Source organism: Falco punctatus, assembly GCF_963210335.1.
Source record: "Falco punctatus genome assembly, chromosome: 8".
In the NCBI taxonomy this organism is placed as follows: Eukaryota; Metazoa; Chordata; class Aves; order Falconiformes; family Falconidae; genus Falco; species Falco punctatus.
In genome coordinates, this window is record NC_137588.1 from 37,611,438 (window position 1) to 37,628,214 (window position 16,777).

General features: G+C 34.5%; 1 protein-coding gene across 1 annotated transcript in view; it reads right to left on the reverse strand.

Annotated features, from left to right (window-relative positions):
- The window catches only part of LRP1B (LDL receptor related protein 1B), a gene marked incomplete at its 5' end in the record, with an annotated part of 587,496 nt that overhangs the window by 111,657 nt on the left and 459,062 nt on the right, over positions 1-16,777 (reverse strand). The window contains 5 exon segments of the mRNA XM_080399306.1: positions 2,572-2,771; positions 6,096-6,277; positions 9,843-9,965; positions 13,471-13,556; positions 15,636-15,819. Of these exon segments, the coding sequence (XP_080255432.1) occupies positions 2,572-2,771; positions 6,096-6,277; positions 9,843-9,965; positions 13,471-13,556; positions 15,636-15,819 (775 nt within the window).

The window sequence follows — 16,777 nt, forward strand, 5'->3', positions numbered from 1 at the left end:
TGTCTTCAAGAAACAGTTATCACAAGATATAAACCTGATCTTTCTCAAGTGCTTATCAACATGGATTACAGTTTCTCATACCAGAAATCTAGAATAGATCACAGTTTCACCTCTTCTAAAATCCCACCATTGAACTTCTTCGAGTTTCCCTTATTAAGACAACTGATTTGAAATGGTTAAATTTTATCTTCCAGAAATATTTCTAGTCTTGTGCTGAAACATGAAGGCATGTAAAATCTATTTGGAAGTTTGTTCCAGGAGAAGAGGGGAGGCATGGAAAAGATTCCGATTAAAGACAAATTGATCATTACGTAGGAGCTTTTCATAATTCTCAGCACCCTTTGGAGCACCTGCAGGCATCTTTCATCGGTTTCAGATACCAATAAATCTATTGTTGCTTTGTTAAATGCATAGAAACTTTTCCAGAACTTGATTTTGATTTGATAACCACCTTGAGTGGAGATCCTAACAACAGAAAGTGACAGACAGCATTAGCTAAGGAAACACATCTTCCTCCCACATAATTTAAACACCTCAGGATCTTTCTCCCAAAGCATGTTTCTTATTGCATGAATATTTACTTATCATCTGTACTTAAAACAGACATATCGTCAAAAGCAGTATGATACCAGGTTTACACAAAGTCACTGTGACTTTTAGAGCTTGCCTCAGATACTTAACTGGTAGCAAATTTTTATAAATTTTCATTCACAAATGGAAATGGTAAAATGATCAGGCATGAAATCTTGCAGAACTTCCAGTAATACTTGACTTCAAACGCTTTCACTGTAATAGCAGGGGAGTAAGACAAGCTCCTTAAACAGTCATGCACACATTCAGCTGTCTAAAACTAGCAGTGGTAGTGCTTTGTTGAATGAGAAAGAGAATTTGTTGTATGAAACATTGCTCTTCACTGGTACCAGCTGTAGCTTTGTGACAAATTTCCTTCTTATCTCGGTTCACATGTCCTCAGGGGGAGACATTAACTCCGTGAGTATAAAAGCATTTGAAGCTGATTTTACCCACTTGGGCAAGAGAAATCCCCAAGCTGGAGACCATGGCAATGGACACCAAAGACAGCATCACTGGAATTTTGCAGATGCCTTCTGAAATATAGAGATAAAAGGCCATTTTCTGAGAAAGAAAAATCATGAAATTTTCAGGTTGTAAGAGAAAATTGAGAAAGGTTTGACCATGGCAGTCAGGTTATGGTTAAGAAAGACACACTGGCTATTATTTACTCCTTTCCTTTGAAAGATCCAGAAAGACGAGTAAGAGAATAATTGTATGAGAACAAAATAGCTGGACAGCAGCACAGGGAATAACATCAAGAGGAGTATGGAGCTTTTCTTCATGTGTCAGAAAAATAGACTGTCAGCAGGAATCCAGCTGGCACTCGGGGGTACGTCTGGGCAAGTACTGCTTAGGTGAGCGGGTTATGACTGTCCCATGTTCGTTATAAAAAATACCAAAGTTAATACTGAGATTAATGGGAAAGTTTACAGCTCTTCAATCTACCATCTCAACTGTAATTGAATTGTGACCTATTTATTTATAACTTACTATTTGTGAAAAAAAAAAGCTAGAAAACTTTTTTGGGAGGTGGTGTTTTATTTCACAATGAAGAAGCTTCAACCTGAAAATAAAGTAGTTCATGAACTCTAGTTTGGAGAAAACCTGGAGGCACCCAGTATGAGATAAAAGCCTACAAAAGCCCAAAGGCACGAAGTTTTACCAGGATAGCAGCAGTTCTGAGGTTTGGGTAAAGTTTGTGGAAGCGACCTCAGCTAATGGTTTTATTTAAAAAAAAAAAAAACAACCACCAAACACAAAACAACCCAGCATAGCAATACTAAGTATTTTGTATATTTCAATTAAAGGGAAAGATCTTTAATTATACCATTTGGAATATGAGAACTATTCATCATAGTGTAAAACTTTATTTACTTTTTAAACATTTTATAGATCCTAGCTTTTTAATTACCTGTCTTGTGAGGAGCAGAAACAAGGATAAAGATTATTTCATTGCTTAAATATTTCAAAAGTTATTATTTTACCCATCTACCAGGAAAGCCCCAAATTACATTTGCAGTACTTGTCTCTTTATTGACTCATGCTGAGCAGATTAATAGGCATTTCCAGGCTTTCTCTGGCCAGAGGAAGAGCTGCTTTGAGCCACATTCTGGCACGTGGCACACAGGACATATCCCTTCCACTTTTAACAGCCACGTTTCACTGGCTTTGGTTGAGAACGTGTAATGCAAAAATATATTAAGAATCAATACGGCAGCCTTTGACTGCTGAGCCTGTTCCCAGAGTTTGTTTTCATTTGACGTTCTTCCCATGGACATGTATTTTACTGCATGTTTAAAAATTACTCACAGTCCTAACAGGGAAGGAATATAAAAAGCAACTTTTAAAATATTGATAAAAGGAAACAGTAAAGGTTGCAAAAATGTTTTAACGTACAGTTTTTACATCATTACACAAAACATGCAAAGTACCTTTAATTTAAAACTAGCAAAAAGAAAAAACAAAGTAAAAAAAAAAAAAAAAAAGCTGTTGACCAACCTTTATGTCTATGAGATCCATCCATGTCAGAAAACTCAATGTGATTTTCATCAGCCCAATACAGTCTGTGGTTGACATAATCTATTGTAAGAGCCATAGGTCTAGATATCTGTGTTTCTATGACAACTGTTTGACTGGAGCCATCCATACCAACACGGCCAATGTGAGGATACTCACAACAATCAATCCAGTATAAGTATCTATAAAAAAAAAAAGCCACAAACAAAAGCTGCTTTGTTTAGAGATGCAAAAATAATCACAATAAATAATTACTTTATTTAGCTGATTACAAGAATAAACCAGTAATTATTCTATAAAGTTTCAATTTTGGGTTTTTTTTCTAGACCTGTCTTTAAAGTGTGGTAAATATAAGGGTTTGAAGAGGAGAGTCCTTATGTTAGATGTGACTTCATCATATTTATTATGAACTAGTAAAAAATGCATTTAAATTGCTTAGTCTTGACACCTTAGAGTTTTAAGTACCACAAGACTCGACTTAGCGAATCTCACACCCTTCAACAGTGGCATTACTACTAAAATTATCACAACTATTGTATTAGTCACCCTGTTTTTTACACATATTACAAAGCCCTGTTTTGCTGTTAACAGTAATATAATGCTAATTATATGACTTCAATAAGTACCAGTTTCAAAACCAAAGTTTTCTCGCATTGAAGCCTTAAAAATAGGCAAAGACTGAGAAAAACTGTCGGAAAGCTGAGCAGAAATTTTCTCCTTCAAATGTTACTTAGCCACAATACAGAGTATGTGGTTTGTTTTGGGTTTTTTTTGTTTGTTGGTTTTTTTTTTTTATAGTCCTATTATTTGGTACATGGATGCGTATTGCTACTATTGTATGTCATTACTTCGAACCTGAGCACAGATCTTTCCAGCTGGGAGGTTGATATGCTGCTTTTTTTGGACAGGCTCTCAAAAAACCAGATGCAGCTCATATTCTTAAAAAGCCACCTGGAAGACTATTTGTGTGCAGGAGAAAATGGTGGCCCCAAGGACAGCTACCGGTATCCCACAAAACACACTGTTCTTGACACTGAACCTGCTCCACATAAGCAGCAGAGAAAGCAAAATTTCTCCATCAACTAACAGAAAACTTCTTCTTTGGAAATATATCGTTACTATTGTATGGCATCAGCAATATAGCTCATTTAGCATTTCTCATTTATGAGAAAAAAACTAGATATATAGTTAATAATATTTCAAGCAATTTCAAATGCAAACACAGTTTTTATTTCCAGCAGCTTTCCGTATTAAAATAAACAATCAAATAAAAAAATTATTTTAAAGCAAACAAACACGCCTTGGCCTCAAAAAGCTTCATCTGTACACATACTGTGCACTGAGCAGGGGCACAAGTAGTTTATTACGCCTGTGTATATCTAAACCTTCCTGGAAGACTGAGGCTCTTCGTACAAACTTTATAGAGTTGATTTCTGCATATGCAGGAAACATGTCCTGGATGTCTAGGCAACCAGAGAGAGATACCATGTGGTGGTATCTTCAACACCTTTAACAAACATCTACATCCTCTCTGTCCAATAAGGGCACAGTTACAGGCAAATTCAATGTTAGTTCTAAGAACTGGTAGAAAATGTTTTTTCTCTTAAAAATAGTTAGACGGACAAGTGCCATTTCTTAGCTAGGAAATATCCTGCTTTTCTTTGTTTTGGCAGAATCCAGAGCAACTCAACAATTTTCTCTCGTCACTGAAACTTCAAATGATTACTTGAGCCTTAGGATTTAGAGATGGAGAAGAATGATTAATTGGCCATGATATTACAGGGATGTTGTAAGACACTACGGTAGTTTTATTCATCAAATTTATGCAGTTGTACCCTAATGTTCCACAAAACAGAAAGCATAATATATGGAATTTAGATCTGAAAAGACATATGGCAAAATTCCTGTAGTTATATTTTATTTATTCAGGGACTAGATAATAACTTAAGTATTAGTATTCAGAAGTATCATTTTTCTTAAAGATTATATGCTACATACATAATTATTTAAGAGAATACATTTAGTTAGAAAATCACCAGGTTTTAATGACTTTCAATTAAACGTACACCGATGTTTTAGTGGATAGTGTTAATGTAGATGATGGTTTACTGGCGAATTGAGAGGCATTAACTGCATATTGAGACATACAGACCCAGCGACCAATGGTTGTGGCATTACATGTACTGTCACATAAACAGGAAATAACTCAATGTTTTTATACATTTTCTGTTTTAGGAATATAACATTTTCTTTCTTTTTTCTATCACCAGATTCAGATGCTGGCATGAAATAATTTGAGTTTCTCATGCCAATTGGGTTTTGATCAAATAGAAATGGCTAGAAACCTTCTGCTTAAAAACAAACAGAGAAAAAAGTTGAAAAGGCTTATATCTGTTGGGGTTGGATGAAATGACCTTCAGTGGTCCACTCCAACCTCAACCATTATGTGATTCAGTGAAAAAAATCATCAAATAAATTTGTTAATGGAAATATTATTTCTTTTCTGTCTTTGTTTTTAAAATTCATAGTATTAGGTTGAATTTCTCAAGGACATCAATTTTATGGGAAGAATTATAATATTTTGTAAGTATTATTTAACTGTGACAAAAATTGTTCATGGTTCCTACAGCTCTCACACCAATCAAGAAATCAAAAATGGTGGTGGTGCTCAAAACTGCACTCAGAATACCAGCACAGATTTATATTAATTAATATGCCATGCAATGATTAATAAAATTATCAATTAAAGGTACCAGTTAACAAGATACTTTAACTAGGCAGTTCTCACTTCTTATCATTGTTGCAATAATTTTTTTAAGAATATTGATAATTTCAAATATCTGAAAACTAAAGCTAGAAACTAAGTATCCTAAAATAGATCTCTTCTATCCTAATAATTAATCACTCCAGTTATTAGACTTGTGTGAAAATTAAAACTTTAATTTTAAAGAGTAAATCAGGTAATTGCTTTCTTCCAATTATGGGGGACTAAACATTTTTACTCTTTGATTCACATACACAAAATATCAGTAAAAAGTCTTCAAAAACGTGGTAGATGAATAGCCTAAATGATTCTGGATACTATGAAACACAGAATAGAGCTCTAACGAGACAGATCGCTTCCTTGAATAACTGAAACAAAACATAAGAATTGTCTTCTACACAACATGAAATTTGTTATGTAGTAATACATTTCTTAAAAAAAAAAGATAGGGATGTTTCTTGAAATATCTGCTTTCCTCCTACCAACAGAAAATATCTACAGAGTAGCAAATATAACAAAACATGGTTTAGTACCTGCATTCATCTTTCTATTATACCAATTTTATATGAAATGATGATATAGTAAGCATTGGTAATGCATTTTAGACTACTGATAACCAGCGTAGCTGAAAGTCAAATAATAAAAAGCTAATTCGTACGTCCTATCTTCTATTTTTACAAAAAAATATTTGACTATAAAATTAGCACTAAACATGAATTAATGCAAAATGGCTGCTTCATACCCAGCTTGAGGATCTAAGGACAGATCTCTAGGAAACTTCACTCTTTGGCTCACGAGGACGGTAGGGTATAAACCATTGAGTTTTGACACCTCAATAATTCTCTTTTCAGTATCAGACCAATAGAGATTCTTCCCAATCCAATCCACAGCCAGTGCATTGGGAACAGCTGTATTGTGGACTACCTACAAAAGCAGAAATAATATAAATTACTCATCTAAATACTGGGAAAAGGAACAACAATTCAAGATTTACTACTACCAGAATATTGAGAGGTTGAATATGTGATACAGTGACATATAGCAAGTGAAATATAGATATTATTCCCTGTTAAGCACTGACACTTCTGAAAGTCATGACAATTCTTAAGTAACTGAGGCAATGAGACACTTTCCTTATAGTATGGGAGAATGGAGAATAACACGATGTAGTAAATATCAAATTTCCAACTGTCCTGCACTATGCACTAACTTTAAGGATTTTCTCTTTCATTTTTCATCTGAAGTTTCTAAATTTCCTATTGTCTTAATAATAATAATAATAAAAAAACACGAAAAAAGAAAAACTTTCTTCTCTTTACTGTTTTATTTATTTCTCACAGAGCCAAATGGAGATGAAGTTTCTCTCCTCATAGCGTGCCTTCGAACACACATCTGCTTATTAGCTCACCATTTCTCTCCCCAGCCTACATCAGCATATATTTCCTTTTAATATCACACTAGTACTGTATGTCATCATGACAGATAAGACCATAAGGGCACTCAACTCAGGCAAAGAGAAAAAGATTACCTACTTGGAAAGTAAATACTGTACTTTTATTTCCAACACTCGTGTGGCAGAAGAAAGAGGAACTTTCTAAGAATTAGTTCAATTTCAAAAGGACTACATTAATAAGGAATCAAGAGACAGAAGCAATTTAGTAACCTATGGGAAAGCCTACGCTCTACTGACAGGATTGTGTTATTCTCAAGGTTCTTGATGACTTGAGTAATTCTGAGACTTGAACAAATGCCTTCAGATATACATGCTTACAAATCTCATCATGATTGTATCTCAGTCTTGCTTGGCTGGGAGTACTTCGCGTTAAGTGTTGAGTGACATTTGAATATTCCCAATCATTAGAGTCCAGCTTCTTTTAGGCTTAAAAATTCTATTCCTGATTAGGTCTGTGCAACTAGAACTTAAGAAAAAAAAATCAGAGCTTGGAATACTTGAAAATATTTGAGATTTCCTAAGTACTAATAACGAGTTTATTATTGAAGCGTACATTCTAACTCATTGTCATCTTCACCACTAAAAACGTGTGCAATAGAGTATAAACTTTACACGTAAACCTGATTATGTATAACTGAATGTGTTATTTTTAATTTTATTTACCATTTGAAGACACCAAAAAGCCTTCAAGATAAGAAGGGATACTGTGACATACTTTAAACCAATTTTATAGTTATGAATATGTAAAAGCACCCTTTCAGGTTATTACATTATGTATCATCTTATAAAATCTTTTTAAAATTAAATCCAGGCATGCACAGATTTTTTAATATGAATAAAATACTTCATTTTCTAATACCTTAGCACAACCAGCTTTACTATTTTATAAATGGGTAACTGCAGCAACCACTGCACTTTAACGGGACATTTCTGTAGAAATGGACAGCTCTGCAAACTTAGTGGTTTAGCTACACTATCTAGAAGCATCAACCAAAATAATTAGTCTCTTTTCTGACGACTTTTATTTTGGAGAGTCACTTCAAGCTTATTCCAGTCAGTGAGATCACCAGTGTGACATTTAATGTACCCGTTCTAGCTTACTACAGCATTTTCCAGTAACATATATCATTCTAATCTACAATACTACACATAAAACACTGTGTTAATGTTTGAACATATTTATGTGAAAAAGTTGCTTCAATTGTATAAATATCTCCTCCGTGATCAGATGCAGAAGAAAAATGAGATGCCATCAGGTTTCCCAGAGCAAGAAAGCTAAAACTGTTGTGCTAAAAAGATGGTATCTTCTAAAAGGGAAATCCTAGAGTAATACATCAAACAATATTATTTACGCTAATAGTATATTTATTTGTAGTAAATAGTAAAACAAGAAGTATGATGGAAATAAAATAAGAAATTCATAATTCAAGGGAAAAGGCTGACTACCATAAAACCTCTTCTTCATGACAAAAAAAATTAAAATATTTAAAGAGGTTTGCTGGGAAATTAATTATTTTTAACCTCAATTATTATATACGTGCTGTGGTAATCTATTAAAATCTACGTTAAAGAGAGAAAGTTCTCATTTGGCACTGGATAAAAGATTACTGATAGAATATCAGACAGCTACAATATATAATTCCTGATAAATTTTTGCACATATTTTTAGCTTGCAGAGGCCAAATCTTGGCCAAGTTTTTCAGTGAAAAAAAAACCAGATTGTCTTATAAAAATTCAATGCACTTATTTTCACAATTTGTACTTGAATTTGGCATCCCATTTGAAAAAAATCATCATCAAGATGACAGCCATTCTGTAAATTGCAAAATATTAATGAAGGAAAAAAGAAATATCTTCCAACCTAATTTTCTTCTCATCTTTGTTCAAACTTCTGAAACCTTTCCTTAAAAAATAAAATTATTGTTACATCATTAGAAAGTAATAGGAGTTTTTGGTACCCTCCCTCCTCTTGGCAATTACAACTTTTTGACTGTTAAAAATTCTTTTTTTTTTTTTTTTTTTTTTCCTTGAAATATTTAGGATTAGAAAGAAAAAGTCTGGGGTCATCCCCAGTCCTGGAAACATCTCTTAAAATAACAAAATACAGATTAATCTAGAATGAACAAGATGCTGAACAGGATGCTTTATAAAATATTTAAAGGCAATAATTATGATTCAAGGATTTAATGAATTTTTGAACCCCAAACTTGCCTGTTTCCTATTTTTTGCAGGAAAAGTCTTCACAGGGACTCACTAGAATTTTTGAGTACATGCTGGATTTTAGTTTTACCCCAGTGGAAACAGAATACCACAACTTATGCTCGCCGACTTTTTTTTTTATGTTCTAAGAACTATTATTTCCATGCGAAGGATATGAATAAGGTTCACTGATGCCAGTCAGTTTCAAACCTTAACCTTCTAAAAGACTAAAGTCGGTGTGCACTAAGGATATGTCAGTCCATGTAGTAAACCGCAAATGAAATATAGAAAAATTTTCTCTCTGCATAATTTACTGGTGTAACATGAGGGAACAAAATTCACAGGCTGTTACCACCTATTTTCTCCATGTTTAAAAAGGTCAGATGGAAGAGAATAAGCAAAGAAGAATTCCTTACGGCTTAGCATGCATTCTGGAAAAATGTTCACAGAAGTCAACAAACGTGCTTAATAGTGGATTTTTTAACTTATTCACAAAAAAATTTATAGGAAGAAATAATATGTCAGTGTATTTACACAGCTTACACTTAATTATACCTCTTTTTTCTTTGGTGTCCTGTAAACCACACTGAACTACAAATTCACTCAATTGTCAATTAAGTCATAAGGAATTTAGATCATAAATACAGTCCTTCTAGCCCCTATCTCTACTTAAAATATGATAAAAATGCAATGAAATATTACTAGGGCTTGCTAGCTCATGATGTGTTTGCATGCATATACTAAAAATTCACAATCTGGGTTAAAAGCATGAAGAAGCATTTCCCAAAACACTCAAAAAATGTAGTTCTAGTAGCGACATTATTAATCCCCAAATACCTTGATGTCGCTTCCGTTTAAACACATTCTGTTTATGCGACTGCCATTTGGTCTGCTGGAATCAATCCAATAGATGAACTCTTCTCTATAGTCGAAGTCTATTGCAATCACATTGTTCAACCCCTAAAAACAGAAGGAAAAAAAAAGTCTGTTTATTCAAATGTTATAATACAAACTGTTGGATAGCATTCAGAATGCAAACTACATGGCATATAATATTCAAAATGCTTTATTTACTGAGTGAATATTTTTGAAATACTCTCATTTTCCCATACGTTACTTGTAAACAATCAGAAGATAAAAACTGTAACAGAAAAATATGGTGACAAAGAACTGTCTCACTTCAAAAATGCAGATGGCATATGAAACTAAATGAAGCTTCTGCATTTTTCTTTACAATTATTAAAAAGAACTTTAGCACTAAATACTTTAAATTTTACTCAGTTTCTCTGTTAATCACTATCTTTGAAATTACTTTGGCAAATGAGATGACATTGACTTTATAACAATAAACTCAGAAATCGCATAACATTTCTTATCTTTATTTAATGAAAACATTTCATTATTATTTACTCAGGAATTCAAAACCTAGATGTTCTAAAAAGCATTAATTTTAATTCCCGAATAAGGAGGTTTTAAATTCCTAGATGCTATGTTATAGGCACTGTGTACAGATAGATATGTGCATACACACACAGAGGTAGTATATACATCAAGTGTGAAAGTTAGAGATCCAGCAGGCATCTGGAAGATTCCTACGGCTCTAATTACTAGGCCAATACATTATAAGCAAGAGTGGTGATGATATCTGTGGTATTCCTACAGGCTGGAAAGAGCAGTCATATAATAACAGCTTTTCATTCCAAATGGCAGATAAGAAAGAAAGGGTATTGCATTCAGATGATGACTCTTATTTCCTTATCTGAGACTAAGAAAGCCTTGCCCCATAATCTGCTTAGCATTCTGATATGTAGCGAAATCACAATTATTCTTAATATACAAGAATGTTGTTATCAATCAAAGATGGAGCAGAAATGGTAAAAAGAACGGCCGCAGTCTGCACTCCTTTTCAAACCGCAAGAGCAGTTAAGTCCCTTATCAGCCCAATGACATTCTACTCTCAGGTAGATCAGCAACCTCCCTCATTAATGTAATTCACAGTCGTAGAGGGGATGTACTGGACTAGTCAACTCTAAAACAAACTAACAACAACAATATTTAATTGTACAGAAAGTGATGCTCGGCTTATCTGCCAACTACTACGCTGTAATACTGCAAATCTATCTTTTGACAAAAATGTAGAGGAAAAGAGTGATTAGGCTGCACAAACCATCATTAAGGAAAGCCCAAACCAATACAGTGTTAGAGGACCACTCTGATTTTCAAATATCACATAGCCACGCACACAGTGTTTTAACAAAACCTACTGCAGCTCTGCCAGTTGTAACTGTGCTGCAAAACGCTTCTCCTGCCTCTTTCTACTACTAGTATCAACGCATCTACAGATAAAATCCCAACCCAAATTCTTAACAAAGGAGATAACAGGTTATCGAATAGAAAAGGCTATCACAAATTTATATCATTCTAGAAATCAAAGTCAGTAATTTGTGAAAAATCAGCCTTATATCCATATTCTGCAATGCTGTAAAAGTTTCTTAAGTATTCAGACTAATAAAGAGGACTGACTGTCTGGTTTTAAGTGTCTTATTTTGGGTCAGTTCCAGTATTTATCAGAACATGAAGTGCAGGGAAAATTATCTCTGTACCCCTGCAACAAGGTCTAGGTCCAGGCACTAGATCTCCTCTTCACGATTTACAAGTCACTTTTGAGTCCTCCTAGCATAATTCTTTGTCTTTTCTCATGTAATCTGCTTTCAGAAGGAATTAGGGAAACCTTGAAACAGCATCAACTGCATTAGTCTGTCATCTCAAACCTGCAGTTTTGTTTCTTCCTGTTAGACATGGCACACTGTAGCCTAGGTACTCCAATTAAAAAACTAAAGTAGGTAGATATCACAGATAACGAGGAGGATTCCCTCTACCTACTCTGTCTGTGGAAACCCAAAGGATTTTGATGACTCGGACTGAAGGAAATGGAAGGCAAAGAACGTACATGAGAATTCAAACAGTTGTACTGGTTATGTATATGTGAAGAAAAAAAAAAAAAAAAAGCACCACCAGGGGAAGAAGCTGGTGTGTAACAACTCAGAGATTGAACGAGCTCCTACTTTCAGCTCCTTTACTCTGAGTTTATATGAACAGCTGTTAAAATGGCAAAGCACAGATCAAATAAACAGAGAAGGGTGGGTTAGCTTCTTTGCCAGAACAGCTCTGGTATCTGCCTTCACCTGGTAGATGTCTAAGAGCGAGCTGATCCATCGTAACATTACAAGGACAAAAAGATGTCCTTATGAGGAAGACAGCCCACCTGTTCTGCTGGTATGGCTCCCTCTCCTGCTTTCAAATCTGGATGCTTTTAAAAACGTCATATTAGTAGGATCAAAGGCCAATAGGTTCAATAGCAGAGGTATTTATTAGACTAGTGAATTAATGTGATAGGGAAAACACAGATTCTCTTCAGTGGCTGGAGCTACACGGTCTGTAACTTACTGAAGAGAAGTCCATTAAATCCAAGACTGATGAAGCTCTGAGACAATCTGTCAGCACCAACCATAAAGAAAATTTACTGTTGCTCCCCCCTTTTCACAGGCTGCTATTAATAGATATACCAGCAAAAGAGGAGAGAGGCAGTGAGATGTAAATGAGAGGTAGTCAGAAGAATTTCAAAGAACAGACTTTAACATAATGCTTGCTATGCTTAAATAAAGCCAATGTTTAATGCAAGATGGTTAATTTTGTAATTACTGCTGTGAAGACCTGAGCACCTCTCTTGTGACATTAAGATGCACAGCTTACTGACACAAGAAGTCACAAAAAGCCTGACAGTATTGACAGCCAGTAACTGATTTTCTAGTCTTTCTACAATTGATTAATTAGTACCCAAGGAAATAACGTTTTTATGAAAACATATTTTGGAACTCTAATCTGTGGTAAGTAACTACACTTAGGTGAAGCATAGAAGCAGAGCAGAAACCACTAAAAATGACAGCTCTGTATTTACTGGGTGACTTTCTCTTTCTGTAGTTTTTTCACGTAAGTTATTTTTCTCCTTTTATGGTAATTTAGAGTAATTCTTTAAAAAATTAGATTTAGCCAATGATAGAACTTCATGTACTGTAATACCATAAATCTTGGAATCGTCTGTCTAAATATAAAAAATAGATTTGGATTATGACAATAAGTAGCCCAAATAATACACGGCCAAACAGATTTTTTGGGTTTTCTTTTGAAAACTGAAATTGTGCAAAACATGTTGCAATGGAAGAAGATCACAAATAACATAATTTTTTTAGTACATCAGAATGACTGACGAAACAACTGCCTGAGCTTTAATCATGTCAAATTCAGGTAAAATAGTAAATTTAAAATATTATAAAAACTCTGAAGATACTGCAGTTGTTCTATGGTGCATACAATGCCAATTGTAGGATGATGTTTCTGTCAGCTGCACACTTTGAAAAGAATAAAAGTATTGAGATAAACTTAGAGCATGGTACTATGGTTATACCTGTTTCAACAAAGTGTAGTTGGATCCATCAGTGCTAATTTTTCTTATTTCATGATGATCAGCCAGAATTAAGAAAGGTTCCTCATCTAAACCCCGGGAGAAAGAATATATTAGACTAGCTTTTACGTTAATTTATGGAAAATCAGGAATACAATGCTGAAATACAGATGGTTTGAAAAATAAATGTTACATGCTCTGATCAATGTTATGGATGAAAGAAATATTTAAAACATTCAAATGTTCCAAGAAAGATCAATGATGCAGTATAAAAATGAACAAAGCAATCAATTAGTATATCTTTCAATGTAATTTAATTTTTTTGCCTTTGTAATATGGGAACCATTCTGTATTTTTTTCCTAATTTAATGTCAGAGATTAAATTTGAAATATATTTCATACCACTTGTTTTAATTTCAACATTCACTTTCACGTTATCACCAAGACTGTAATTTGTTACGGTGGCAAATGAAGCATGTTTTGACCATTGCTTTTTGAGATTTCAGTACTCAGAACAGTAAAGACATAAAGAAACAGCTATTTGGACAAACCTTGATTGCTAGTTCTGAAGTGAAGCAAGATTCAGCTTTTTTTACACCTGTTCTTTCAGTTTATAAAAAAAAATTCCTTCAGATGATGCTCAATTATAGAATCACTTTAAAACATCTCTGACACTGACATACATAATAGTAAAAAAAAACCCCAAATAAATAATTTTAGCTTTATTAATAGAGACCTCAGCTAAAATAATAAAAAAACCAACCCACTAGTAATAATTAAAAATGTATTAAAGGCTTGTATGTACTGCTCACACATTCTGGCATGTAATGTGGTGTCCAGCCTACTCTTGTACTGAATACACTGCACCACCTTGCTTGCATTTTATCTTCAACTCTCAAGACATTCTTCAGTTTTTAATGCTCCGAGGCATCCCCCTCAGCGCTGTTAGTGGTCTGTGGAGATGGGCTGTAGCTCTCTGCGCAGTTGTACAGAGTTCAAGGCAATTTATGCAAGAAATCAGCATCTGGCCAAACATTCACATGCTGGCACCTCCTTGCAGCACAACCATCCTTGCCACAGCACAAACAGCTTTGTCAAGATCACTTTTGAAGTTTGATGTATTACAACTCTGATAAACTGTACTACGATGTGTTCCAGCTCCCCTTCTCCTCTGAGTGATCTATGGCTTCTAAAAGTATGAGGGGCTTGCAAGGCATGAGGTAGTAGTAAAGCAAAAAAACAGATTCTGTTTTTTCTGCCCCCTCCTGTGTTTCCGCTGATTACTCAGGGAAGGGCCTGAAACAGGAATGTGAGGCAGCCAGAGGTTCCAGTCTTTTTATCATTTAGAAAGAAAACAGAAGTTTCTTGATATTTCAAAACAAAACACAATCAAACTTTGTGTAAGACTGGAAAAGGGGAGGAGTCTGCTCAAGCCAAAGATTGCCTGCACTATGAAGGAGATCCAGCAGAACACAGTAACGGGGTTTTGTTTCTTGCCTGTTGACATTTTGCTCTTCCTTTCACTGATCCAGTGAATCCCACTCACGGAAGCACATAAAAACATCAGTGGCACAGGCAGAAGGGTGAGGAAATAACCACATTTCTTATATATCTTGAGATATATATATATATATATATATATATATGTATCTGTGTATTACATATAAGACTAGAGGATTCCATATGCTATAGGAATAATAGATTTTGCAATTTCTATTATTTTTTCCTGTTCCTCTTTTTCATACCAGGAAGTTTATAAGTACATTCTCATATTCTAAAGTTGATGAAACACTTATCATAAGCATTATATATACTTCTAAACACTTATCATAAGCATTATATTACAATGTGACTCAGAAGCAGAATTAAATGATGTATTTTAACTTTCCTAATATATTTTCTAATAGTTACTAATTCAAACTTTCATAATCCAGTAACCATTCATTAAAAATTATTTGAGCACAATACATACTAAAAATAAAACTTATTACATTCAGTCATTGAATCACATTCCTATTGCTTATTGAGGTAGTGTGCTTCAAAGTCATTCTTGTTTATCTTGCACAAAAGGGTAACACAGACCATGGGGCTAAGGTATTTCACAGTATTATTTTGGATATAGCTATTTTGGATAAAACTGTGGATTAAAACAACAAAGAAAGTCACACCTGAAAGGGATTTGCAGCCATTTAGGTTATCAGGCTGTATCTCATACCCATCTGCACACAAGCACTTGTAGGTTCCGTATGTATTGATGCATTGCTGGCTACAGGGAAACCCAGACGTACATTCATCAATATCTATACATGTTTTGCCATCATCCTTCAGCAGGAATCCAGGCCAGCATTTGCACTGGGAAAGAAAAACAAACACATTCATTTTGAATTACTTATTGATTCTATTTCTTATCTTACATACTTTCTTCTGAATACGTCAGTGACATAAACTTTTCGATGCAGTCTCAGTTTTTCAAGCAACGTTATAATTACATTGCTCTTTATACTGTTTACAGGCAGACATACGTACATTTCTTTTCGGCTATTGCTGGTGTGATCCTAAGCACCAATCCCTCCCAAATAACCCTGTAGTAAGTAAGAGTAATTGCTCTTTCTTCTTTAACTGAAGAAAACCACACCTTTTCAAATATATGGAAAGGATTCTTGCATGAAAATAATGATGGATGGACTCTTCGGAGTCCTTTATTTTCAGCTGCTTTTTTGGTAAAGATATACAGTTGTTAGGGTTTTTTTCTTGAAGTGTAACATGTAGTGTTCTGTGTAACACAGTAATGTGAATGAGAATTCTTGAAGCTGATTTTTATTGAGGTCTGATGATCACTGTGGCAAGCCTATCATATGCAACGTGAATGATGCAAAATACAGCTGGGTAGAATTTTGAAACAGGAGCATAGTTTCATCAGTGGAAAACTGTGTGCCATGTTCCCTCCTTTAGTCTCTGTATTACTCTCTGCAGAAGCCTATGACATGCTTTTTCTACAGTGATGCTGCTTCAGCAAGGTTTTTGCTGCACCCAACCTTGTCTCCAGCTCTCTAGTCAGTGGCCTCCTGACTAGGACACTGTTAGAGGTTTCAATACCTTTAGAGCTAAGCTATGTTGGACAGGTATTACACAGTTCTCAGCAGGTCAATATCGTATTAAAAAAAATTAAGTGTATGGGGGTGCAGCTAGGGTTACTTTAGGGCTAAAACACCCCCCCCCAAAAAAAAAAAAAAAAAAAAAAAAATCTCTTCTATTCTCAGCTTCTATTTACAGGTCAGAGGCTAGGGTTTCCATAATACCCAAAAAGTAT